Source organism: Camarhynchus parvulus, chromosome 8 (genome assembly GCF_901933205.1).
Source record: "Camarhynchus parvulus chromosome 8, STF_HiC, whole genome shotgun sequence".
NCBI classification, from domain to species: Eukaryota; Metazoa; Chordata; class Aves; order Passeriformes; family Thraupidae; genus Camarhynchus; species Camarhynchus parvulus.
Window position 1 is genome coordinate 29833753 of NC_044578.1, and position 27459 is coordinate 29861211.

General features: G+C 49.3%; 1 protein-coding gene across 1 annotated transcript in view; it reads left to right on the forward strand.

Annotated features, from left to right (window-relative positions):
• Nucleotides 1-27459, forward strand: part of PACS2 (phosphofurin acidic cluster sorting protein 2) — a 75154-nt gene that overhangs the window by 43627 nt on the left and 4068 nt on the right. Inside the window, 14 exon segments of the mRNA XM_030953188.1 lie at nucleotides 403-560; nucleotides 2245-2335; nucleotides 3134-3175; nucleotides 3178-3210; nucleotides 3946-4067; nucleotides 4531-4663; nucleotides 5298-5402; nucleotides 6821-6927; nucleotides 7583-7737; nucleotides 10945-11055; nucleotides 12982-13090; nucleotides 19718-19760; nucleotides 23160-23202; nucleotides 24370-24505. Of these exon segments, the coding sequence (XP_030809048.1) occupies nucleotides 403-560; nucleotides 2245-2335; nucleotides 3134-3175; nucleotides 3178-3210; nucleotides 3946-4067; nucleotides 4531-4663; nucleotides 5298-5402; nucleotides 6821-6927; nucleotides 7583-7737; nucleotides 10945-11055; nucleotides 12982-13090; nucleotides 19718-19760; nucleotides 23160-23202; nucleotides 24370-24505 (1388 nt within the window).

Consider the following 27459-nt stretch of genomic DNA (forward strand, 5'->3'; position numbering starts at 1 on the left):
GGGTATCAGATCAGGAGGGGTCAGGGCAGCTTTTTCAGTAAAAACCAATACATGCTACGCTGTTGGAAATAGTGGAATTTTGTGCTGGTTTTAGGAAGACTGAGATTCCTTTGGAGCTTTAAAGCTTTGTTTATAGAATGGCGTTGAATAGTGGAGATAACCAATGGCAGGCTCATGGATGCCTGGTCCAACGTGTAACTCCTGCTTAACCAGGCATTGACAGGCTTGATCCAAGACAAGCATTTCTCATGTCCTTAATGTTCCTTGGATATAGTATCCCAGCACCAGGAATAGAATCTTACTGCCAGGACTGGTGTCCTGCAGTCCTGGGGGGAGCAGGGGTGGTGTGGGATCAGTCTGGCTCCTAGCAGAGCTGGTGATGCCTCTTTTTGTCCTGTGTAGGTTCTGGATTCAGAGCAGGACCCAGCAGAGCACGTTCCAGAGGTGGAGGAGGATTTGGACCTTCTGTATGACACGCTGGATATAGAGAACCCCAGTGACAGCGGGCCAGAAATGGAGGATGATGACAGCGTCCTGAGCACTCCAAAGCCAAAGTTAAAGTAAGTGGGAGGCAGCTTATGCTGGGCCAGAGAGATGGCTGGCAAACCCCATCCAGTCTGCTGGGTAGCTTGTAGCTTTGTCAGCCATGTACAATGTCAGGTGTTGGTTTTATTCCCACTCTTCTGTGGTTTTTTTTCCCCCTCCTGACGTGGTGGTGTTAGAATGGGAGTGATCTAGAGGTGTGGGGGGTCTGACTTCCCTTCAGTCCCAGCTCTTCCTTGCTCCCTTTGCAGGTGTTCTGCTGCCCTGCCACCTGAGCACAGGGAAGGTAGACACAGGAAGGAAATGTGTGCTAAGGCAGGAGTAGAGGCAGGGATGAACAAGGCACACTGTCTTTCTGGAAAGACCTTTCCTGTAATAACACCCTGTGTGGAAAGAGAGTCTTTGCAGGGATTAAGGAAGCAGAGCTGCAGGAAACAAGTGGATTCCTCAGGGCCCAAAGGCATTGGCTGCAGCACACGTGGATGTGCTCCAGCCTGCTCTTAAAGAGCTCCTGTGGGTCAGTCCCAGCGCTGTGGGGCTGAGCTGGGGGTTGCTGGCTCGGGGTCTCGAGCAGATGCAGAGCCCTGAGCTAACACAGCTGTGTCACACTGTGCTCAATGAAGGCTGAAAACGTGAGACTGAGCTGACTCCTGCTTCTGGCTGAGGTGTGGTTGCAGGCTCAGGCCCTCAGTGTGTGATGGCTCTGAAACAGAGAGTTATGGCACTGACCACTGCAGCTGGTCAGTACAGCATCTGCTAAATCTGCTAATTACCAGGTGTCATTATGGCCTCATTAATGTTGAATAACCTCGTTGGGCTGGGAACAGATTCTGGGTCTGGAGAGAGCTGTTCCCTGTCAGTGAGCCAGGAGATGCCAAGGATAGACTGGGGCAGCAGTGGAGATGGTGGGGCTGCTGGCATGTGAAGGTGTTTGGTGCTTAACCCAAGATTCCAGCCAGCTGGTTGGCCCTGCCATGAAGGGATTTGAAAATAGATGTGTTGTGGTAAGCACAGCTTTGGAACAAGCCAAAGTGTTCCACTCTGCACACAGAGAGTTCATATCCTGTTCCCTGGAGCTGAGGAGCAAACTGTGCTGGGCTATGTGATTGCTGGAGTAAGAACTTGCTGTGTGTGGTCCTGGGGAGACGCTCTGTAGTTTCCTAGGTCCAGTTCTGGTGTTCATATCTTGAAGAGGATGTGATAAATGTTGATGCCTTTGAGGCAGGTTTTTCCCACAACAACAAAAAATCAGTTCCTTACGTTGTAATTGTCTTGTAGCCTGATGTGATGAGCTGCCTTTGGAGTGGAAGCACAATCTGATTGTGTGTGGTACCTTATCTTACTGAGCAAATGTGTAATTGGAGCCTAGGGCTGGCAGCCAAATCCAGATGCAAGCTGGAAACAAAATGTATATTAGCCCAAGAATCACTTACCCAGGAGCAGAGTGTTGGGGTGTGGGGGAAGCAGTAATTCTACTTGCTGTATGTCAGTCAGAAGCTAAATTCAGTAATGCCTGGACTTTCTGGCTTTTCTTACTGTCCTGGACACCCTCCTGACCTTCAAAAGTAGCCTATTTTACTGGAACCATTGGGGAGCAGTAAGATGATCTGGGAACTGTTGTGCTGCTTTGCTGTGAGTGTGGTGGACTTGCTCTGTCAGTGTTTTTGGTAATGAGAAATGGGTTTTACTTTTCTTATTCAGACCTTACTTTGAAGGACTGTCCCACTCCAGCTCTCAGACAGAAATTGGGAGCATCCACAGCATCAGGAGCCAGAGAGAGCCACCAAGTCCTGTAAGTCACATTTCAAGTGTTACCTCTCTGCACTCTCTCTAATTGCATGTGTAAATTGAAACACCCTCTCTGACACCCCCAACATCCCAAAGATTTGGATGCAGAGATACAAATTTTCTGCTAAGAAAACTCATTTGGACTTTTTGGGGACTGGAGATTTTTTTTTTTGCCAGTTTTGGGGGGGGAGTTTGTTTGGTTTTTTGGGGTAGTTTTTTTGGGGGGGAGGTTGTTTGTTTGGGTTTTTTTTTTCATTTGTTTTGGGGTTGGTTTTTTTTGGTGTGTGTGTTTTGATTTTTGGGTTTTTTAACGCAAATATCATATTAACTCAGGCATGCATCTTCAGGTTATGTATTGAATAGTTGCTGATGGTGTAAATAGCTTCAGATTCCCATGTGCCTGAAATGACTGCCAGGATGGGAGATGTTGCCTGGGAGTTTTAGGGACTTCCTAGCACTCTGTGGAGGAAGCTTTTCTTTGCTGATGGTATTTTTCCTGGTGGCTGACAGTGAATGGTCAGGGGCAGCTCAGCTGCTTTTCCATTCCCTCCTGAATGGGCATAAAGTGTCAGTCCCATCCCAGAGGATTTCATTGCCTCTCCTGTGTGTTGTGCATCAGCTTTGCCACATCCCACGGTGATGTGTGCAGTCCTGGTGTGAGCAGGGAGCACTGCTGGCCATGCTGCAGAGCTGTGTGATGTTTAAAAGGAGAAACCTCTCTTCTGAACAGCCTGACCCAGAGAGCATGGCTGGAAACTGTGCTGGTGCTAAACCTCCTGAGGATTTTTCTTCTCTCAAGCAGGTAGAAGTGCCTGAAAAGACAAAGAGTCTTGGAACCAAACACGCAGCGGCGACAGCGTTTCTGACACTGTCCCTTATGTAAGTTGAAAATGCACTTGTTGACCTTCCTGCTGTCAGTTTGGTGTCAGCTGTGGGCTGCATTCTGTGGGGTGCATTTGTCTGTCTGTATAGCTGCACATGCAACACAACTTCCAGAGTAAAATCAGCTGCAGTGAAGATAGCACTGAGTTCTCCCGCTGGCCTTAGTTTGGAGCTTCTTGTCTTTCAGCCTTTTGCAGGTGAAATGCTCTATTTGACCTTTTGATCAAACAGCCTGAGGAGGAAGGCTGGCCCAAAGTTTGCTACTGAGCACGTAAAGGATGCTCAAGGCATTCCATTTGATCAGACAGAAGTATTACTTTAAGCTGAGTTGGCAGAAATAGAGCTGGTCCTGGGGTAGAAATCCCAAAGCTCAAGTTGCTCTGCTGGGAACATGGGGTGTGTAACATTTCTCTCATGTCTTTCTCTCTTAGCTAGTTCATTTGGGTAAGATGAATTCATCTGCATTGCATGAGGAGGCATGTCCCTGGCTTTGAGCTGTGAGAGTGCCTGTTCCAAACAGCAGATCTGAACACCTTTCCTCCCTCCAGCTCCCTTGTGAGGCAGAGCTGGGAACAGGTAGCCCCAGACAGCCACTCCTGGTTCCCCCCTTTTGGCAGTGAGCAGGATGTCTGGAAGAGGCAGGCTCAATGTGCCCCAGCCAGAGCTAAGCTCCCAAGGTGAGACAGAGGGGAGGGTTTGTTCCTGCTAACTCTGTTCCCTGTGTTTTTGCAGGAGTCTAACCAGCAAGCTGAGGTCCAGGAGGCTGAGCTCCCCACTCCAGATGTGTTTGTGGAGAAGCTCCCACCCAGTGGGAAGATCACAAAGACAGAGTCCCTCATCATCCCATCCACCAGGTAAAGGGGTCAGGGCTGTGCCTGCTGCAGTCATGGACAGTGTGCTAGGACTTGGTCAGGGTGGCCTTAAGGCACTAAACTGCAAGGATATCCTCCCTGTGCTTGGGCACTTGAGTGATGGGTCTGGAGCACTTGGTAAATGATTGCCCAGAGGTATTCTGGGCTGCTTTGGGTGTGTGACTGCACTTTGCCTGGCTGGATCTTATGATGCTGGTGTAGCAATAGCAGAGAGGGGGTGTGGGTTTTAGCACGGGCTGTGGAAGTCATCCTGGACTCCTGGGAATGTGCTGAGCTGCGAGCTGTGCTGTCAGAAGCAGAATCAGCCGGGCTCAAGCTAGCTCAGATCTCCGTGCAGAATTCCCCAGTGCTGGCATCACTGAGGCTGCCAGACGGGTGGTGGGGCTCTGGGGGCTGTGTCTCGCTCAGAAGTGTGCCTGCCCTGGCAGTGTGAGTCTCCCAGCAGGTCTGAAGGGAAGCAGACGGGGCGCCGGGGCAGGAGCACGTCCCTGAAGGAGCGGCAGCCGGTGCGGCCGCAGAACGAGAGAGCCAACAGCCTGGACAACGAGCGCTCCCCGGACACCCGGCACCACCTGCAGGTCAGCTGGCACTGCTGCCCTGCAGCCACTCAGCGCTCCTCTTCTCCACTCTCTCCTTGTCCTTCTCGTTCGGGCTCTGTCCCTGCTGGGAAGGAACTGGCCCCCACAGTTCAGGAAGGAGGGAATTTGTCTTGGCTAAAATTTTATCTTCCATCCAGTCTGCTGGGGTTTGCCAGCTTGTAGCTTTGTCAGCCAGCCATAAACTCAAAACACTGGAACAGATTGTTAGAATGAGAAATGAATAGGGGTGTGTTGAGGAATTACTCTTTTGAAATAAGGCAGATTGCTAGGGACTGTCTTGTGCACAGCATATGTGCTGTGCTTTTGTTAGCTGTGGGACTCACTTATTTCCCTCCTTGAAGGAGATTGTTCCTGGCTTTTATGAATCTTAAGTTCCTGGGTTGCTGTTAGTTGGTATAAAGTGATGTAAGTAAAAGTGCATGGCAGAAAGAGTAGTGGCCCACAAATCCATGGTGGCTAACACTGAGGAAGCTGCAGAGTGTCAGCAGCCCAGTGTGTCTTTGCTGATGGGGTGACTGGCCAGCATGTACATAAATTGCAAACACTGGAGCTGGAGGCTTGATGGCTAAAGCTGACACCTCTTACTGTTCCTTCTCTGTGTCCTTATTTCCAGATCCCCAGGAAAACAGTGTATGATCAGCTGAATCACATCCTGGTTTCTGATGACCAGCTGCCAGAAAACATTATCCTTGTCAATACATCTGACTGGCAAGGCCAGGTAAGGGCAGGAGACATTACCTGGAGCTCGGTTCTCCTGCACTGTTCTTCCTCAGGAATGGACAGGCCTTGAGCTCTGCACTAACCAAGCAGGGTCTGCTGCCTGCAGAGTGCTCAGTGCCCACAGGCTGGATTTCATCTGGCCAGGAGATGCTGGAATCTTATAAAACTTTGCCACCTGAGCCTTTCCACAGAGGTGTTTTCTCCCCCAAGCATTGCCACTCCTTCTGGTTAGCAGCACACTGAGAATGTGGCTAAACCCTTGCACTCAGAAGCCCCCTAAACTGTGGTAGGCTGGGACAAAGGAAGGTCTGACCTTGTGGTGGTTTAGGCTGAGATTTCTGAGCACAGGTGGTGAACAGGAGAAAATATTTTGGATCAGCTCTGTAGCCATGTACACGTGCCTGTGGCTGTTGACTGCAGGAATCACCCCGTCCTTGCTGAGTGATGGTTGTTTTAAGGAGAACCTGAGCAATACTTTCTTTTGCTGACAACATGTTTGTTACGAATTTGGAACAAATTTTGCTCGTTTTTGAACCTTATTCTGAGAAAGCAATGAAATATGTATGGAAGAGGACCAGTGAACATGTGCTGGGTGGCCCTTGCCTGGGGAACTTGTGCCAGGCTTGTGGAGTTACATTGTCTGCTTTGGCTTTCTGTTTCTGGAAGAACTAGGGTCTCAATGTGTGAGAGAGCAAAAAATACCATCTGAGCTACTGGTTCCACTTTCTCTATTCTTGGAAGACACAGGAATGCCTTCTAGAGATGGACAGAAGATGATGTAGATCACCTTCCAGGGGTTCTGGCAGCTTGTGCCTGCAGTATCAGAGGGCATGAGGGATATGGACTGGGGTGTATAGATCAGTCATGCAGAAATTGAAAGTGTGAGATAATTACTGAGTGCCATAATTATGTCCATGTGTACCTGAGGTGTGTGGTGCCCCCATCAGCTCCATGGAGGGGAAACAGTCCCTCACAAGGAACATGGGTGTGGTAGCACCCTTCCCTTTCTTCAGTGTTTAAGGGTGGGCAGAGCATTGCATTTCTTTAAAATGGAAATCAGAGAGCTGCAGCTGCACTGCCAGAAGCAGGCAGGTGAGCAGTGTCTGCTCTTTCCCAGGGCTGTCTGCTCAGTGAATGCTCTGCTGGCCCTGCCCTCTGTGGCTGTAAAAACTGTGCTGCATCTTTGGGGCATGGTGTTGTGTCTGTCGAGAAGATGCTTCCATTTTTCTAGGAGAACTTTCCTTTGGCTGCTGTGCAGGGAGGAGGCATTTTTGAAATAGCCACATCACCTTCAGACACAGGGAGAGTGCCCAGGAGTGGGTGTGAGAATACCCAGGAGGTTGGGGAAGGCACATTTTCTTCTTGTGACAAACTCTACTGAAAAAAATGACTAAAAATGTTCTGTTCTCTCCTCAGTACCTTTCAGATGTCTTGCAAAAGCACACCTTGCCAGTGGTCTGCACGTGTTCCTCTGCTGATATTCAGGCAGCTTTCAGCACAATTGTCTCCAGGATACAGAGATAGTAAGTTCTCACCTAAAAGCCTCTCAGCTCCTGTGCCCCAGGACTCGGCGAGTTCATTTCTCAACTGCTGCATGAAACCTTTCCAGTCTGCTCTCCTGAAGTCAGAATTGAATTGTGTGGCTCTTCAGCACTCACCACCTCTGCTGTTCTGCCTTGTGTGGGGCATGCAAGTCACCAGCAGCAGTGATTATCAGAGACTGTGCCTTGGAGGCTGCCTTGGGGGTGTAGTGCGTGCAAAACAAATAAAGGGGTTTTAAATAGTTCTTGGTCTCCCTTCCAAGCAATTCCCAGAATAATTCCTCAGTTCCTGAAGGCACTCCCTGCTTACCTGCTGGGGGCTGTGGGTACCAGAGTGTGTTCTCTGACCCAGCAGTTAGTAGGTACATCCTAACCTAGACAGTTGAGCCCAGCCCTCTAGAATATCAAAATGTGCAAAAGAAGGAGCAGGGAGACCAATTAAGGAATTACTGAAGAATGTTGTATTTTATTAATAATGTTTTAAGCTGCTGAGAATTGTTGCAATATTGCCTTGTGTATTGAACAAACTCTCTTCTGCTATAATTGTTATTAACCAGTTTTGGGTTTTTTTGCTGCTTGTTCTGAAATACGTGGTTGAAGGCACAATTACAAATATGTTTCCTCTTTTTCTGTCTAGCTGTAACTGCAATTCACAGCCTCCAAACCCAATTAAAATTGCAGTGGCAGGAGCCCAGAATTACCTCAGTGCTGTGTTGAGGCTCTTTGTAGAGCAGCTGTCTCACAAAACCCCCGACTGGCTCGGCTACATGAAATTTCTGATCATCCCTCTAGGTAAATAAGGAATGGTGTTTCTTCACAGGGAGGGGAATGGGTGAAATGTGCTGTGTTCCCTCAGGAGAAGCCTTTCTGGAGCTTTGGCTGTAGGTTAAATGAGGCAAATTGTTACATGACTGTGCAGTGCTGGTGTTGCTGCTCTTGTGGGAGTGAATTTCACCTCTAAGTTCCTGATGGCAAAGTCTGCTTGTAAGCCTTTTGTTTGAAGCAAGGGGTTCTGTACTTCCTCCCCATACAAGGAGACTCTTATGCACAGAATTGTTCTGGAAACCCTTTTCCCTGGCTGAAATGTTAAATTCAGTGGGCACCACGTTTCCCAAAGCAATAACTGTTCTGGCCTCCCTGGGCTTGATTCAGAAAATGTTAAGAGGAGGGGTTGAAAATTTTTAAAAGGCTCTGAAACTGCTGAGAATTTGAATTATTCAAATTACATGCATCTCTTGACCTTTACTTTTCGTGCTGGTCTGCTCAGGTTTTTCCCTCACTTTATCTCTGCCCGTTCAGCAGCTCAGCAAACCTGCCTGGGCTGGAACATTCCCCAGCTTGGATTGCTTGTGGTGAGGGAGGTAGAGTGCACTGATAGCAGCACCAGGGTCCTGGTGTAGTCAGGAATGTGATGGTGGCAAGGCCTGGGAAGCAGGGGAGTCACTGGTGCAGTGGGCAGGGACGTCTGGGCACTGCTAGTGGGGTCCAGGCCTTGACTTGTGTGGACAGAGCATTTAAGAGATGTAAGCCACAGAACACTTGAAAAGCACTTTTTTGCCAGTGTTTTTCAGTTTTCTGGGTTTGGGGGCAGCTGATGGAAGTTCCTGTAGGAATCAGAACCTGCTGCCCAGCACCATGAACACTGGAGTTAGGCTGTCCATTCAGTGGTGGCATTTGCTAAAGTTAAATAAAAAAGGCAGAGGAAAAGAACTGGATCCTTCTGTAAAAAAAGGCATTTAGTTTCCAAAGTGGTTGGCAGGAAGAGAAGAGAGAGCCCTTTAGGGAGTAAAACCAAAAAATATTAATTTCTGCAAGGTTAAATGTGCTTTGCATGAGAATCTGTGTCTGAGACTTTGCTGCTCACTTGCTGACTGTCTCCTGGCCTCAGAAGAAGTTTTCTGTCCTGCAGTTTTTAATGATCTGAAAATACTCTCTCTTTGAAAGTGAAACACAAGGTTTAGCTAGTGTTTGGGTTTAGGTTGGTTTTTTAATCTTAAAACTTTGTTTTGTAATCAAAAAAGAAAAAAATGAACCAGGCACTTTGATAATGAAATGCTTTAGAACTGCGAATTCTTTTTAGATTCTACTTTAAATATAGAACTTCTCTAACAGGATCTTTTCCACAGAAGTCTGCAGTATTTCCTGATTGGATCAAGTGCTTATTTCTGGCCAGCTCTCTGGCAGTTCATTAAAGTGATTGAGGAGCCACCTCTCATGTCTGACAATTGAAAAAGCACCAAAGACAGAATGGTGACCATGCCATAAATGTCTTAAAGGAAAAGCCTCTCTGCTGCTTGCAATACCTTTGAAATGGGGTTGGTGGTGAACTAGGGTTTTTCCATGGATGGTTTTACCTTCTGAGCCCACAGCTACACACTCTGGTGGCAGAAGGGTCAACCCTCAGTGGTTTATTAGCAATCAGAAATGCTCAGTGTCTGTAAATACATGAACTGGGAGATTCAGTCCTGCTCCATGCCCCTGATTCCATGGCTGTAAGACTCCTCTGCTGTCTAAAACACTGTATCATAGCTGAAAAGGGGAAAATAAAATGTTGAGGGGTTATTTTGGCTGTTTGGGGTATTTTAACATTTTATGTAGATCCCATGGGTAGGACTTCTTGGGAGCCTTGCTATGATTGCTTGTTCCCATGTGCAGTGTGTGGGAAAGCTTCTCCAGCACAGGGTGCAGAGCTGTGCTGTGTGCCCTGCTCAAAACTCCCCTGCAGGGGAAATGTGGGGTCCCAGCCTCTACAGACCCTGAGGGCAGCTCAGAGGCACCTCCTGCTTTCACCTCTCCTTGAAGGCTGGAAATCAGCTTGGAGGGTTGGAGCACTGAGACAGTGGGTTTATTGTTTGGGGTTTTTTTTCCACCAGAAATTTCCTGGGCCATGGTGAGGGCAGTTAAGCAACTGGGGTTGTCTTGAAGGGATTTGTCAGGTTTCCAGTTAACTCAGCTGTCTGGAAGTGTGGCTTGATGGGCAAATTTGGTGTGCAGGAAGGATGAAAATAATGTGATTTAGAGGAGTTCTGAGGCTGCTTCGTGGCTGAGTGTAATTGTACAGGGCTGGTGCTGAGCCTGACTGCCAGGTTGGCTGGGCAGGGTGATCCTGGCACACCTTTTGTCCTGTGTTCAGAGACTGTAGAGGTAGTGGCTAGGGGATGATGTCTGTTTTGGGGACACAGATGGCCTAAAAGGAAGGTGGCCTGACACAATGAACCCTCCCAGGGCAGAGTTTGTCACTTGAACACCTTCCCTGTCCTGCTCAGTGTAAGTATGCAGTCAGATCTCCATGCAGGGCTGGAGGCTGGACACACAAAGCTTCTGCAGGAGGTCTTTCCGTGCTCATGGAGGAGCTGGGCCACGAGGCTCAGGCAGAGTAAGCAGGGACCTGCTGCACGTGCCAGTGTTCACTGGGTCCTGTAATCCTGGGCTCTGCTTCCTGCCTCAAATTGCAGCCTATTTATTGAGCTTATAGCCCTTCTCCACAGATTAAACAAGCCTCCCTGGGTTGTTTTTCCTGCCTGGGGGCAATTGCCTCTTCTCAGTGTTGCAGAACAGCTGAGGGGTACAAATGGTGCTTGGAGGAAGGGGTCTGGCCCCTCCTGGCAGAGGTGCAGCCTGTGGGCAGGAAGGGCTGTTTGGGAGAGCTGCTTGCAAAACTGAGAGACATGGAGAGCTGTAGAGCCTTTGTGCCTTCCAAATAATTTATTTCCTCAGCAGTTTCCTAGTCCCGCTTCCTATGGCCTTTTAAAATTTAATTTGGTAGGGGGAAGGTTCAAGTGAAAGATAGCAGAGTGTTGAAGCAGTCTGCACTGGGAAGTCTGTTTGCATGCTCCTGTAGAGATAAGCTGGACTAAATGACTTGGTTATAATTGAAGAAGTTTATTTCTGAGGTGTCTAGTGTGGTTTTGATTTTGGGGTTTAATTCCTTACCGATCAAAGCCATGCTTGTGTTCAGTGCTGGAGAGCACAGCTGTGATGTTTTCCTTTCTTTCTTAGGCTCTCATCCAGTGGCCAAGTATCTGGGGTCTGTAGATTATAGATACAACAACTTCTTCCAAGATCTAGCCTGGAGAGATCTGTTCAACAAACTTGAAGCACAAACCACTGGTAAGACTCTGTGTCTGTCTGGCCTGTGTGGGATGAAAAGCTTGAGTGAGTAATTTTAGCAGAGGTCAAGTAAATACAAGAGGAAGCAGACAAGTGGTTTTGTTCCTCTTTTCTCCTCACTCCACCACATTCCCATTTCAGATGCTGACCTTTCTAAGTCTTGCCCACGGTGGTTTGCAATCAGTTATGGGCTCTCAGAGGCATTAACTAGCTGCCTGTGAGTCATGCTGTTCTTACCTGGCTCTCAGCTTTGTTCTTTGATGTGGAGGTCTTGCTCCTAAGTTCAGTACATTGCTTTCCTTCAGGAACTGTGCAGCCTAAAACGTTTGGAAAACTGGAAGCTCTGGGAAGATTAACTTCTGTTAGTTATGTATGAGAAAGATCCTGCCAGCAGACTTGAAAACATTCTCATTAAAGAAGAATTTTGTTCTTCACCAGTGTGGTAACAAGTGGGAGCTGCCCTAGGTCAGACCAACAAGTTCCTGTTCTGATCTGAGTTTGTTCTAGGCCAGATTAAAGCCTTACTTCAGTTAAAGTACTAATTTGTTTAAAATATGAATGCTTACAGTTTCTTCCTCCATTTCCTCAAGAATGGAAAGGAACAGGAGAAAGGAGGATTTGCCACATTCAGGGCTACATGAAGGCTTGAGATTTGATGCTGTTGTGGGCAGCATTGCCCACACAGAAATTTCATTAGAAGGAAGAAGTTTTGAAGTTTGTGTAGCACCATGAGTGTTGCAATGTGGTTCTCCCTGTTGGAATTGCAGAGTTCCTGAGACTCCCAGGATGCTCCTGGAAGTCCTCTAGCCATGAGAGGAGGAGAGAGACCTCTTCAGGGATAATTGTTCAGAGCTGTTTCCAGCAGATGGGGACATGGCTGGACAAGGCCTGGGGCACCCTGTTCTGAAGGTGAAGTCAGCCCTGTTTGGAGCAGGAGGCTGGATTAGAAATCTCCTAGTGTGCTATCCAAGCTACACTTTCCCTTAATCCTGAATTCAGGGAAGAACTAGTGTATGGAACTGGTTTCCTTTAATTACTTGGTGCACTTGAAAATGCAGAACAATGTCAATACAGACTTGATTTTTGTGTCTGAATTAGGAATACTTCATTGCCTGTAGAAACCCAGAAAGAGCCATATCTGTTCCTTAGTTGATTGCATGCTATAAGGAAAAGTCCACTTCATTTTTGTATAGTGCAGACTTTGTACATTCTGCATTTTTGTCTGTGTGGTGGCAGCTGCACAGGAACTCCATAATGGCACAAGAAGATTTGGCAGAGAACCATAAGTCTTACCAGTTCACTGTTCAAATACAAAGAGTCTGGGTTGAAATGCCCATTTTAAAGTATGGAAATGCCTGTTGAAGGTCACTTGTGTTCCTGGGATCTCACAGTTGAGGCTCTTTGCTTGAAGTATGGAAGGCATTTAGGAAATGTCTTTGTGTCAACTTGAATGAACCACAGTCTCACAAAATCACGGGATCTTTGTGCTCTTCCTACCCTTGTGTGCCCCTCAGTCTTTTTGCCCAAGTGAGCAGGGCCATGAGTTCATTAGAAGAAACTCAGGTAACTCAGTGCTGGTGTAAGAGCAGCTCACCTGGGAGACATGGCCAGGCACTTTCTTCAGCAGACACCTGCAGCCAAGGCATGAAATGTCTAAAGCTGACTCTGGGCAGGGACAAAGAAAAGCTTTTAATAAATCTAAAAGACCCCAGATTTGGTCAGAAATGCTGAGTACAGATTCAGCTTTACTGCGCTCTGGGATAGGCAGAGCTTCTTGTGCAAGGTGCAGAGCTGGCTGGGCAGCACCAGCAGGTGAAGAACAGGGCTGGCAGTGGTCTGAGGGAGGCCAGGGCTGGCAGTGGTCTGAGGGAGGCCAGGGCATGGTCTGAGCAGTCACTTGAATGCTTTTCCCTGTGTTCTCTGCAGTTTCGGATGCGCCCGACGTCGTGTCCCGGATAACTCAGTACATTGCAGGGGCAAACTGTGCTCACCAGCTGCCCATTGCTGAAGCCATGCTGACCTACAAACAGAAGAGGTATGGCCCCCTCGTCCTGCTGGCTCCCAGCACGAGCTGCTGCTTGACGGCAAAGTGCTGTTCTCATGTCGTGCCAGCAGTCTGAAAACCAAACAGCAAAGCCCTTGGGAGCCTGCACCCAGCAGTGTGTTCCACTCAGGGAATCTACAGCAGCAGGGTTACTTTAAGTGCAGATATTCTGCTTTTTTTGAAGATGTAAGAGGTTTGGGGAAGTGCAGGCTAAGCAGGATGGGGATGGACAGGTTTTATGTGCTTAGGTTCCAGAGATCTCTCACCACAGAGACCTCAGGTGGGTCAGACTGGACCTTGGCATTCTCCCACAGAGTATCTTCTGTGAGACCTGACCTTTTTTACATTGGCATTTAGGAAACTAAGCCCCTTTCTTTTTGGAGTGTAAATAGCAGAGCTTCTTGCAGGAGAGACAAAATCCTTGTTGATTGGCAGTTGCAAGCTACCAGGACTCCTGCTGGGGAGGGCTGACATTCACCAGATTTCATTTCAGCTTTTCTTAAGGGATAAGCAGGCTGTAGGAGGGAGGACTGGGGCCTGAAAACAAGACTCAGGAGTAAGTGGGGCCTCCTGTGGCCATGGTCCAGGAGGAAGAGTAACTGTCACTGAAGGGTAGAGAAGCACTGTTATCAAGGGACAGAGGAGAATGATAGACTTGAACTCAGCTGATGTGAGTTTCCTCAGTTAGGGACTAGCAAGTCCCTGTGAGACACGGATGTTGTTAATTTTTAATTAATTCTATTTGATTTTTCATTTTTGGTCCATTAACATCCCTTATTAGTGTCTCCTTTGCCTAAGAATTGGGAGAAATTGAAAGTGTGGGTAGCATCACTTCTCCCCCTTCTTTTTGGAAATTCTCATAGTATATTGCTTTTGCATTCCTGTGGAATTCCTGTCTGCTCTCACATTACTGTGCAGAAATGATTCAGTGAAATTTCACCCATTCTGCGTGTTTTTCCTGTATTTCCAGACTGACTAGTCAAGTAAAAGACACTAGTCTAGTCTCTTCATGTATTTGTGGACTTCTGTTAAAGTTAACATGATAATAAGGATGAAATTTAAAGAGCTACAGAGCACTTGAAGCTCTTGCCTTCAGTTCTGCATTTAGTTTTTGGTGTGAAGGCTTACCTTGGTTACCAGCAGGGAGCTCAGACACCCCAGTGCAGTGGGAATCCCTTCTGAGGCTGCCTGGTTCTTCCTCTGCACCCTTCAGGTGCTGGGTTCTGCACTGCTTTCCACTGCCCCCTCCATCCTGTTACAGCTTCATTTGTGTCATTAAAACACATTTAAAGGTTTTGACTTTTTAATGTGTCCAGAAGGTCAATTCAGCACTTTATTGGAAAACAGCTGAAATGTATTTGAGCTGTATCCCTCCCAGCAGTGTGCAGGACTGCTTTACCAGGCTGATCTGATCCATTTGGGTTTGACACCCTTTGGACTCTGGTGCCACGCCTGAAGCTGTTCATAGTTTTCATTTAGGAGGTTATTGGGAAGAGAGATTGCTGAAACTCAGTCAGACTCTGGCATAACCTGCAATCTCTCAGTATTTCTGTGTGTCTGCCCTAAAATAACTTCTGCTTTCAGGTCAGTGCCCCGAGAGCAAAGGAGGGTGAGTCAGAGGCTCTCAGTGGAGCATGGGCAGTTGTCTCCCGTGTGCCTTCCGTTAGGAATGGGGGTCTCTGTCCCTGGCAGCAACTTAGGGAAGGGTATTGTTAAATTGTGTCTCCATTAGCACTATTTAAACAAATGTATCACTTTGTTGTAAGTATAATAACACATTTATCTTTTTCTTTGGTTGCTTGCTGAAAAGGAAAAAGAGCTTTCATTTTGATTTTACCATAAGGTATCAGTTCCTTTTAGGTTCCCTCTCCCAGCTCCTCTCTCTTTTCCCAGTGAACTGGTGATTTGTGCCTTGTTTAACAGGTCCTGCAGGTCTGGGATGCACAGTTTGTGCTTTGGGTTGAATTCTGCTCACTGCTTTGAAACCATGGCATCTGCTGGCAGAATGCAGCATTGAAAGTGACTGCTGTGCCTTTGGACCACACATTTGGGTTCCCAGGATGTCAATTGAGTGGGAATGAAGGGGTTGTTCAGAGAGTAGCTTAGAGCAGTGCAGCATGGAGAAGGTGGGTTTTTTTCTTGCCTTTTCCCTTAGCCATCAGAATATAGAGCATAGCTCCAGAAGGATCAGGATTGAGAAAAGGCTTTTCAGTTCCCATCTGTTGGAGCTGGAGTGCTGTAGGTGGCACTCAGTGGCTCAGGGTGGGGATCAGCTGTGCAGTGTCCGAGCGCACACCAGCAAATCTCCTCCCTGTAATCAAAAATTTGAGAACCGGTCTCTTACTGGCAGAGAACCCCAAACATATGGGACTTCTCTGAGCTTAAGAAAGAGAAGACAGATGTGTGCTGGCAGTGGAGCTGTGCTCTCTGAGCTGCCTCCAAACCCCCCATGCTCTGCAGGGTCCCCTGCTTTGAATCATATGATTATTGGGCATTTTTTATTTTGTACTCAGCACACAAAGTTACTGCAACTCCCTCCCCCCTGAGGTCAGACTTCTCCAAGGCCAGCTTTCAAGGCAGTGGTCCAGGTAGAAACAAGCAGCACTACCTACAAATTCATTGCAAAAGAATTCTCCCAGAATCCTGGCATTTGCTCTGTTAAACAAGTCCTAGTGGTGCAAGGAAAGCCCAGCCAGTCTCTAGGATGTAGCTGTATGTGATGAGCTGCTTTACAACTCTCTTGCCAGCTGTCCCTGTTCTGACCCTGCTCTCTCCCCGTGCCCTTGTTCTGTTTGTCATGGCAAAGGTTGGCGCATGAACTGCCTGTGATGGACTGCAATGGTGCCAAAGCTTTGTCCTGGTCTTCTGCAGCATCTGCTGACCTTACCTGAAAGCACAGGGCCTGGCTGTGAGGAAGGGGGTTCACAAAGGAAATGAAGTGCCATTGCAGCTCCTCTGAGTTACACTGGGTGACTGACTATCTGTGAGCTCTGGGAGAAGCCCTGGTTACTGAATTCTGAAGGAGCAGTGCAATCCAGGCAACACCTGGAGAGCTGAGACCCTGGGGATGGGGTGGGCCTCTCACCAGGACGGGCATGTCACTGATGTGTCTCTGCATTGCTTTCTTGAAAGAAACCCTGTGGTATCTGAGGCCTGAGAATCAGCTCTCACACATTCCCAGTGCAGCTGGACTGCTGGGCTGGTGTCACCCACTGTAATTCAGTGCCCAGCACAGCTCATGCCTTGTGGCTTCTGGATAGCCCTTGCATGAATCTGGGGAGCAGCCTGGCTGCTGGAAATGGAGGCATTGGTCACTTGTCAGGGCAAGGGCTGGATCACTGCCTGCCTGGTTGTGTGTTTACCAAAAGGTTTTGGGAGCACTTCCCTGCTCTTGCTCCCAGTTCCCTTGGATTGGAGGGCTCCTGGGCAGGAGCACAGATTACACTGATCCTGCCTGCTGTGTGTCTCAGTGGCTGAGCAGTCCAGGTCATTGCTCTGAGTGCTTCTCCTCAAACACACCCTGCAGCAGCTGCTGGACCTGAATCTGGCTGGCCAAGAGGGGCCTGGTCCTTCCTCTGGCTCAGCAGAGCTCATCTTATCTTGCTGGTTACTGCAGGAGACTCCTTGGGCAGCTGCTGGAAATGCAACAGGAGTGCAGCAGAGGAGAGTCAAGGCTCAAGAAATGATGGATGTCCTGTTGGTTATGTCCAGCCCACCACAGGAAAGTGAAGATGCTGGAAAGGAGGTTTTTGGGAAGGCTAAGAGGAGACTCATGTGATGTGTCATGAGGACCAGGTGTTGCTTTGTCCCTTGTTTGGTTTGGCCCTGGTGGAAGCAGGACAGTGTTAGCCAGCTGACAGCTGGAGTTGCCCAGGGGGCAGGACAGATTTCATGTCATAGGTGAGTGGTGGTGGTGCCTGGCCTGAAATGGCCCAGAGTCCTGACAGTCCTTCAGTGACAGAAGTCCTCTCTTTTCTGTTGCCTTCTTCAGGACTTGACTGGAGTAGAGGTGGTGCCTGAGACCCTCCTGGTTAGAGAGATGACACATCTGTTATTGCTAAAAATCACAAACTTGGGCCAGGTCTGGCTTTAAATTACCGCTGAGGTACCAGGGCCTTCAGAAGCCCTGTGGGTAAAATTAAAAAAAGCCTTGGACATGTGGAGTTAACCCTCTGCAGCCTGGGAATCTGTGCAGCTGAGGTAATGAGGGGAAGCTGCCTTTCCAGAGATGGGAGATATTTTAGGTGCAGGGCTGTGATAGGAGGAAGAATCGAAGCAGCTGTTACTGAGGTGAAGGGATTCTGAATTCATGTTTTGGGATCTTGAGATCCTGAAGAACAAAAATTGGGAAGAGCATCAAGGAAGAAATTAAGAACAAGCATGGTCATCTCATCTTTTCTCTCATCCACAAGAAGAACAGCTGTTTTGATAAGCTGCATTTCCAGAGACACATGTGCAAGAGCAGAGTTCCCAGGAGGATATGTGACAGGACTAGGCTGGCTGAGCTGAAATCCAGCTGGATTGCTTCAGGAACAGCCTGTGCATCTCTGTGGGCCCTGATAAATGGTGGCTGAAGCAAATGATGTATTTCAGAGTTGCCCCTGAGCTCTCTGCAGTGGGAATCAGAGCTCTCAGGGGAACGAGAATGAGTTTTCTGCTGGAACTGGACATGGTTGATTTGTTCAGAGCTCGGAGCAAAGCCATCCAGTAGCTGAGAGATGACTGGGTGGCTGTGGTGCTTCCCTAGCTTGGTGAGTGGGACTCACTTTTTGCCAGCCTCCAAGCCCAAGGAGCTGAAGGAAGGAGAAGAGAGCTGAGCCTCTGTTCTGTGCCTCTCCCAACAGCTCTGTGGTTTTCTCCTTTCCCTTTGCAAACCTGGAGCTGGAAACATCCTGTTTGTAGGAGATGTGTTTGCAGAGGTGTTTGCAAAGATGGGACCTTTCTGCCTTCCAGCACGGAATCAGGGACTTGGTCACTTTGTCCTGTGCTTGAGGAGAACAGCAAGGGTGCAGTGCCTGAGGGTGTAAGGTAGGAAGGGAGCAAAGGCCCTGGCTTTGCCTTAAGGATGGATCAGCAGAGCTGAGCCAAAGCGAGAGGCTGTTTGCAAAGTCGTGTTCTGCTTCGGACCAGAGGGAGCTCTGGCTGAGTCATGTTCACTGCAGTTTGATGGCATCCATTCCTTGGGGCTTAGAGCAAAGTGTCCAACCTGTGCTGATCACACAGGTTAACAACCTTTGTGCATTTGGTGCATTTCTGATCCATGCTGGAAACAGCACAGAAAGACCTGCAGTATTTATGCTACTCCCAGCTAAATTCTGGATGAAAGCAGTGCTGGATGGATTTTTCTGAGCACTGGGGGATGCACAGGAAGAGAAACACGAGAAGTGTTTGTGTGCTTCCTACCTGTTTCCTGTGCTCAGTCACTGAGAAATGTGTGTCTTGCCTGTGCAGTCACTTCCCTCTGCTGAGCTGTAGCTCCTCCAAACATGTGGATGTGCTCCTGTGGTCTTCTCCTCACCCTGTGGGTCTGTCTCTGACCTCTGTTGCCACTGAAGGGAGCAATGGCTCTGCAGGCCCTTCTGGCCTGCCTTCCGCCTCGCTCATCTCTTCCTCCTCTTGTCTTTGCCCCCTAATTCCTGCTGGGTTTGACTCTGCTTCCTGGCGGGGCCCAGAGCAGAGTGGCTCTCCAGATGTGTGTGGTGTTGTCTCCAGCTGTTTCTGGGTTTGGTGTGCCCTTTGCTGGGCTGGGCCCGGCTGTGGCGGCGTGTCCCGGTGCCGGGGCTGTGCCCGTGGAAGCTGCGGCAGCAGGGAGGGCCTGAGGGCGGGGCCCTGAGGGCGTGAGGGCCGTCCCGGTGCTGTGGCAGAAATGGCGGGTCCCGGCTTGTAACGGGGCAGGGGCACGGCTCCAAGGGGGATGTGCCGGCTGTGGCACAGGCTCCATGGGAGATATGCTCCATGGGGGATGTGCCGGCCGTGGCACAGGCTCCATGGGAGATGTGCCGGCCATGGCACAGGCTCCAAGGGGGGACACTGGGAGGCCGCGCGGGCACAGCGCCCCAGGCTCCAGTAACACCCAGCACTGTGTGTTGTGGTGGCACAACAACAACGCACTTGAAGGGCTTGTTGAAGAGATGCCAGAAAAAAACAAGTGTAGAAGGTCTTTATGCCGAAATAATGAAGTTAGGGAGGAATATTCAACCGACCACTTGTATCTGTGAAGAGCAAAGAGGAGGGATTGAAGCAAGTTGTGGCCCTGAAGTTACAACCAATAGCGCAAAAGACACCCATCGCTCTGTGTTGTGGTGGCACAGATCCGTTTCCTTGCAGTTGGAGGCCGTGTGTCTGTGGTGACTGCCATGCCATACAAGCATGTTTCTCTGTGGAGCGTGAGGGAGTGAGGAAGAGCCTTCCCCCCGAGAGTGCCGTGGGCTGTGCTCCCCCGCGGGCTGTGCTCCTGCCGCCCCTGCAGGCTTCCGGTGCTGGCAGGGGCCTCGAGAGGAGGCTGGACTGGTGCTTGCATCCTGTCCGTCCCTGCTGCATGCTGGAATGCCACCTATGGAGTGAGTATGGTGCGGGGTGGAGGCGAGCTGCTAACAACTCTCTTCTCTTTGCCTTTAGCCCCGACGAAGAATCTTCGCAGAAGTTCATTCCCTTTGTCGGGGTGAGTGTTGTCGTGGTGATGCTATCTCAAGCAAGCTGGAATATGTTCTCAGGTGTTAATCTAAACTTACCAGGTTTCTGGAGTTGAGCAGAAGCCATTGGGTGCTCTAAGGCAGATGATCAGCATGAAAATCTGTCTCGTGGTTGGATGCAGCTGCCTGATATTTAAGCAAACCTCTAAGACACTTCAACAAACTACAGGGTGTATTTTACTTCTCAGGCAGGAATGTGATGTGTCCCTGGAAACCTGATCGTAGGGATGCTGTGCCCAGCATTGGTCTGGTTGATTGCTTTGGCCAAATTTGCTATTCCAGTGTAATTTCTCTGCATGCTTGTCACTTATGGTCTCCCATCCTCTTAGCATCCCATCTGTTCCTGGGAAGTAAAAAGTACATCCTGACAGGAAGGAAATTGATACCCCTGTTATTTATTTGGGATAGTTCTTCATTTTCCCCTTTTGTCCTTAAGTGTTCCCATCTGAGGTGCAGAGTGTCTGGACAGGGCCATGTTTGTTCTTCTGTCACTGTATTTTGTGCACTGTGTGCTCTTTGCTTTTTCTAGCCCCCCTCCCCTTATTTGATCATGCTCTTCAATTCATTAAGTTTTAGGTGTAAAGTCATTGACCTGCAGCCAGAAGAAATCCCTTGGCTGCTCTTCAGCTCTGGGATGTCCTCTTCCCAGTTCCTGCTGCTGCCTTGCCCACTGGCCTTGCTGTGCCTGCTCAGTGTGACCCTGACACGTCCCCTCTGTGTCCCCTCTGTGTCCCTCAGTGCATCAGAACTCCTCTGAAATCCCAAGGCATTTAAAGAGCTTAGTCTCTCTTGCCCTCAGGCTGACCCTGCTTTCACTCTGGTGTCTCCTCAGTGAGAGTGTCTCTCTGCAGTATTCCTGAGATGACAATCTGCTTTTGTTTGTTGATGGAGAGAGGTCTTCTGCAAGGGCAGAGAGACACAGCTCCCCAGTTTGTACCCTGCTGATGAGCTTTGCTGGCAACTTGTATCTCCCATGAACTGCAATTTCTACTGATGGACTGTTCTTACAAAACAGCTGTTGCACCTTTCCCACTAACATGGAAAGCCTAGAGGACTTGGAACATCCCAGACTATTGTGGGGCTCTGCAAGCTTTTTTTCAGAACTGATTTAGTCCTGTATTTTGTGCAAGCTAATGGGGCTCAGAGTGTTTATCCAGTTTCTCTGAAATGACTGTCATCCTGACATTAGCACTGCTTTTCCAGTCTGGATTTGGTTACCTGAAAGTGGTGGAATTGCTTTGTTGTGTACATACCATTGCCAGCTCCCCAAAAAACTTGCCTTGAAAGAACAGACAGACTTCCTGTGTCACTGGTGATGAGGGTCAAATCAGTGCTGCTTGCTCCTGATTCTGAAGCATTCCTGACACAGTAATGCCCTGTGGAACACATCTGAAGGGAGTGAAAGGCCAATTGCAGGTGTCTCACAAAGTCTGAAGCTGGACATGAGCACTGAGGCTCTTCCCTTCAGCTGCAGCCTGCTCAGAGCTGTTGGACAAGGAAGAGAGGGAGCCAGTGACTTCTGGGTTTGCAGCTGATGTTGGCTGCACTTTTGGGCTTTTGGGGTGCAAAACCTGGTGTCCTGCAGCTGGACTGTGCAGTCTCTGACCCAGAAATGGGCAGGGCAGTGCCACGCTGCTCAGCTGGGCTCACAGTGCTGGGAGTGGAGCCTTACAAGGGCCAGGCTCAGGCTGCCTCGGGCTGACAGCCAGTTGCCAGGAGAGTTAACAGGATGTGCCTCTTCCTGGAGGGACAGGGGCCTGGCTGCTGCAGCTTTCCTGGATGGAGGCCTGCTGGAACTGCAGTGTTGTCGTGCATCTCCCCGAGTGGAGGGAAGGGAAAGTGTTTAACCTTGTGTTCCTCCCATGTGTCTGAACTTGAGCATCTTCAGTCAGCCAACAAGGAGGAAAAGGCCAGAAGAGATTTCCTGCCTGGCTTGCAGATCAGGGTGGCTGCAGGCAATTTTCTGTGTTGTTTGTCCCTCCCCTAACCCTGTTCCCCTTGTTCACAGCCAGTGACAGTTTGTGGAATATCCTCTTGGTGTTCAACACATACAGCACAAATGGCAGCTGCACTGCAGAGCCTGAGTTGTTTGTTGCCTTTTGGGTGGAGACTGGCCAAACTGAGCTGCAGCCTCCTCTCCCAGGCCAGTGAGCCCTCAGGGAGCCTGTGTACACACTGCTGAATTCATGGTGGCTTTTTCAAGACTGGATCTAAATGAGAATCCACCAGAGAGCCTGACAACTCTCCAGGATCTACTGTTGAGCATATGTCTCCCTGCCCTCCAAACTCTGCAAAGCATTTTGCTTCTAAGAATTAACTTTTTTTTTTTTTTTTTTTTTTGGACCCCATATTACAGAAATGTGCTCCCTAGAGATGTGGTCCAGACATGGTCATGTCTGAACTTAATGACCTTCTGTTTTCAAACCACACAGCCTGTGTGACATCGGTGCTCATTCTAAAGCAGTTTTTATTGACCTGAGCTCCCTTGGCAGCTCTTTCCCATTTGTCAGCATTTGTGTAGGGTAGACATTAGCCCTGGAGACAAGTTTCTTAAGAACCCTAAAAAGGCTCTCTTCTCTGCAGTGTTAAGAGTGATGATCCCTGTGTACCATAGCAGATTATCACTGCAGAAGGTCTCTGCTTTTATATCACCAAGGGCCACTTTATCTTTCTAGGCATAGTGTGTTCTTGGGAGTTTGTTTGCAGCATGTTCTGTTCCACAAGCTCTTGCCAGTGACATTTATCATTAATCTTGATGTACCAGCTGGTGACTGGCCACACACATTTGTGCCCTTATTACAGCGTGATCTGGATCGCTGTGACCTGTCCATGTGGTGGTTTGTCCCTGTCTGCCTCCAGAGGCTTTGGTAGGGGCTTCATCTTCTTTGTTGGACACTTCCCTTGTTTAGAGAATGGATAACTCTGATCAGAAACTGTACTTTGTTGCTTCTGTGGTTTCCTCACAAACCCCAGCTCTGCTGCACCCTGGAAGTGGCTGCTCCTGAGCAACGGAAGCAGCGTGTCTGTAATCAGCAGGTGCATCAAAGCAGTGCTGAAGGGATGTTTCTGACCCTTCTCCTCCCTGTAGTTGGCATAGCTTGGAGCTGATGGGCTGCAGAGCTGGGCAGGTCTGTGGCAGCCCTGCAGGGTCTGTGCTGTCCTTTGTGTGGGTCAGGGCAGGGCTGTGAGCTGGCGCTGCTTGGCTGGACATTGCCAGGACCTGCTTGGCTCTTAGAGGGCTCCTTAACGACTCTGACTGCAGGGACAGTGCCTTGGGGAGTGCAGAGATGAGATCAGGGCTGGGGTTTGGGGTCCTGAAATTCAGGGGGCTCTTGTTTGATAGAGCTCTTCTGTTTTGCCCCCTTTAGGTGGTGAAGGTTGGAATAGTGGAACAATCTTCTGCAACATCAGGTAAGGACCATCCTGTGTGTGTTTCCTGTGTGCTGCAGCACGGGAGCCTGAGGTCATCAGGCAGACTGTCCATCACTGATGCCTTGGAGCTGGGAGGTGGAGTTGGATTTTATTAGCTCCCAGTGGTTTGTCTGCCTGCAGAAAGAGAGCCCTCCCTCTTGGGAGAGGCCCTTTTATCTTTGTTACTTTACACGGAGCTTCAGGCCAGCTGAAATTCTCACACCGACATCCAGGAAAGCTCTACTCTCACGTTTGTGAAAACACCATTTTTCTAATGTTGTCAGTGGGGTGGATTCGCTGTTACACTTGTTTGAGGTTCCTGCTTCAGCCTGAGGAGGCAGTTCATCAGAAGTTCATGCCTGTCTCCCTGCAGTCTCAGGTCTCAATTGCTGAATGAAATTGATCTCAGTGCCTGAGAACTTCAGGATGGGCAAAATATTAGGCCCATTTATTTTTTACTGGAGGAGTGCAAAGCTGATATGCAGAAGAATACTGTCTGCTTACACACACAGGCATGGAGTGGTGCTGTTTTGTCACTGTGAACTTATTTTTTTCCCTCCATATGCACAGGACTATTGATTTCCTTGTGTTGGGATTGTTTCTTGTTTTGCTTCAGTGTCAAACCCAGATTCTTGTGGCCTGGGTGACCCACAGGATTGTGCATGGAGGCAGCCCTTCTGTGGGTCACTCCTTGCTGCCACAGTGCTCCCACCATCCCAGAGGGCCAGCAAGAAGGGGATGAGAGCTTGGTTGTGGAGGGTGGAGGCAGATGGAACGGGGAGATCCCTGTGGTTGCCCAGAGGTGCTGGATTCCAAGAGTGGTGCTGCCCTGCAGTGGTTGCAGGGGGAGCTTCCCTGTAGGAAGGAGATCAGTGGGCTGGGCTGTGGCTGTGCAGGAGGCTCAAAATCAGCTGGGAGCAAACCCTAGGAGAGCAGATGCCCAAGGAGGAGCCCCAGGAGTGTCAGTGTCTGTGCCTGCCTTGGACCCAGATGCACAGAGCCCCTCGGAAATGGGGAGCCAGTCAGAACTGATGGGCCAGCTGACCTCTGGATTGAATCTGAACAAAACCTGTGCAGCAGGAGCGTGGACAAAGAGATTGAGCTTTATCCCAGTGTTCTGTGCTGTGAGACAAACCCAGACAAACAGTTTGGCTTCCTTTTTTTAAGGTGACTCTGATGACGCAGCTCCCTCAAGTTCCGTTGTGCTTTCTTCCACCCCGCCTTCCGTGTCTCCTGCTGTGAAAGAAGCCTCCCCCACGCCCCCTTCCTCACCATCTGTTACAGGCAGCTTCTCCTCCCCAAGGTAAACCATGTTTTGTCTCCTTACAGCTCCATTGGCTGGCTTATCTGGCATACACGTGGCTGAGAACTCCAGAGGGAAACCAATAGTTCTTCCTTCATCCCTAGCAAACATTTGGAGTTGTCACCTTTCTCCCTCACATCTTTTGCCTCTGGAGTGACTGTGTCCTTGTTGAGGCTGCCAAGGGGCTGGGGAGGGCAGGGGGGATTTTACACTTAGTGGGAAGGCTCCATGTCTCAAGGGCAGGATTCTCTTGGGAATATATGTATTCAAAAAAATTACTGACTCTTAGTACATGTGGGTGCCAGGCTAATCCCTCATGATTGTTGTGTTTGTAAAGGCCAAGTGAGTGGAAGGTCAGAGTGACTTTTGAAGGAGCTGATGACTTTCTCTGTGAGGGTAATGCTGGCAGTTGTAAGGTGGAACTGCAGCTCCATTCATGTGTGTGCCTAAAAGCACATCTGAACAGCAAGGGGATTGCACCTACAGGTAAGACTAAGCCCTGGTTTAGCTGCAAATTTTAGAGGTGAAGGGAGAAAACCCTTAGAAAACTGCCAGTAAGACTTGGCCTGGCCAGGACTCTTCATTTTGTTGCTGCACAAAATGTTGGTGTAGCTGTCTAACACTCTGTGTGCAGCTCTGATACTCAGAGGCACTTGGTGAAGTTCCCCTTGATTTTGTTAACTCCCCTGAGCCTCTGAGGGAACATAGCAGCAGTCTTGTGAGAAGGGGGAACTAGGAACATTGGGACTCTGCAGTTTAGGAGAGGAGAGGAAAATGATAAACCACTGAAGGTGTGCAAAGTCAGGGGGGTTGGGTTTGTAGAGGGTGGCAGAGCACTGGGACAGGTGCCCAGGGAGGTTGTGGAGTCTCTTCCCCTCTGGAGACATCCCAAACCCACCTGGATGCATCCCTGCATCACCTGCTCCAGGTGACCCTGCCTTGGCAGGGGGGTTGGACGGGGTCACCTCTAGAGGTCTCTTCCCCAGCAGTTCTGGGGTTCTCTGAGAGCTGGGGGCACACAGTGACACTGCAAGAGCTCAGTTAAAAGGGAGAGAGGAAGGACCACATCTCTCCCTGCTGCTTCTGTGGCAGCAGCATCAGCAGGTCAAAGAGGGGTCAGACAGATTCACAGACAGCAGATCCATTAATGGCTACTAAGGGATGTGTCAGGAACCTCCCCTCTAGCAGTGCTGTGGTTGTCAGGCTGTGGAAGTGCCAGAGCATGCTCTGAGGCTGGGCTAATGTGCTCTCCCTAAGCAGCATCCCCTGCTGCCCCTGTTGGGGACAGAATGGGGACCTTTCATCCCACCCCAGGGTGCCCTGCAGCGACCTTTAACCTCTGACCTCTTAGAGTGGCTTAAGAGTTCCCTTTGAACAGGAGGCAATGGAGATGTGAAAGTGCCAGTTTGGGTGCCCAGCCCTGGAAGGTGTTAGTGCCCATTCACCTGTGCCAGGGCTCAGTTCCCAGGCCCCTCTGGTGTGTCCCTGTGCTTGGATGGCAGGAGAGCCCCTGTGCCCCAGCAGCAGCTGGCTGGCAGTGCAGAGAGCTGGGGCTGGGCAGGCTCCAGGGAGCAGAGCTGAATTCTTGTGTGTGAGCTTTGTGTGGGGGTTTTCCAAAGGTGGAAGTGGTTTGGAAACTGGTGCCCCCAAGAGTGTAGGGTATCAAAGCTGTGAGCCATGGATGTGATAAATCTGAACCTGATATCCCAGCTCTAAGAATCTGGTACTTTTTGGTTTCATACTGTGTGGCAAAATCATCAAGAAATAAGGAATTGCAGGTTCAACATTGTTCCATCTCCCCTGATCTCTAAGTGACAGCACAGGGGATGGAGGGTGACCCAAACTGAATGATTGAGCCATGTGTTTAACTGGGAAGGGAACATAAAAATCTTGCCTGGGCCTGGTGAATATTGGGATGCTTTGTCTTTATGACTGAGTTGAGAAATGTGATGCAAAGGAGCCTTACAACTCAAAGCAACATCTCCAAAAGCATCATCCTTAAAGAATCTCACTTCTGAATATTGCCCTGAGAACCAAAACCCTGGTTTTAGTCATCAAAGATGAACTCTGCTTTGCAGTCTGACTTTTAGCTGAATAAATGGCAAAGAAAAGGAAATGATATGCTGAGAGGACTGTAGGGATGGGGTGTCCTTGTTTTACCTTGAGCTCCTTATTAGACGGGTGGTGCAGAGGAATGCATATTTCATTCAAGATCACAGATTTATCTTCCTTAACAACTGCCATTTCTCAAACTGGGGACACAGACTGGTAGATAAATTTAGGTTTTTGTCTAGTACTTGTGTATTATTCAATGCTGATTGTCACTGTGTAGGAAGAAGTATAGGCTGTCACTTGTAGGTCTGCTCCCCTCAGGGTTGTCAGTGAGAGGCAGGGGCAGGAAAGGGCTGGAGCTTCCCAGGCTGCTCATCTTACCTTTGCTGGCTGAAGAAAGGGCTGGCAGCATGTTTTGGTGATGCACAGCTGCTACCACATGATGCAAGGAGTTTTCAACAAGAGAGCATATCCTGAAATCTGCTGTTGTTTAGCAGACATCACAGGGCTGGCAGAACTTTTTTTTTCCAGCAGTGGAATTCCCCAGCAAGTGGCAAGGCTTGGGGATAGGCAGTTGCAAGAAGCAAGTCAGGGAGAACTGGGAACTGAGTGCCTGATGTTGATGGACCTGCCAAGTCCTTGTTCACCCCAGCTGAGAGTTGTTTTTGGCAGTGCTGTGCCTGGATAAAGTCACTCCTCAGTGCTCAGGGGGCAGCAGCAAGGTGCTTACAGCCTCTTTTCTCCACTCAAAGATGAAGTAATCTGGGCCACCTCAGGAGCTGCCTTTGCTGCTGTGTCACGGGGAAAGTGCTTGTGTGTTCCCTTTCCCACTGCTTGCCCTCGTGAGTGCAGCAGGTCAGCTTGTCTTGGCTCACTGAGGTTCTGTGCAGTGCGACCCAGCC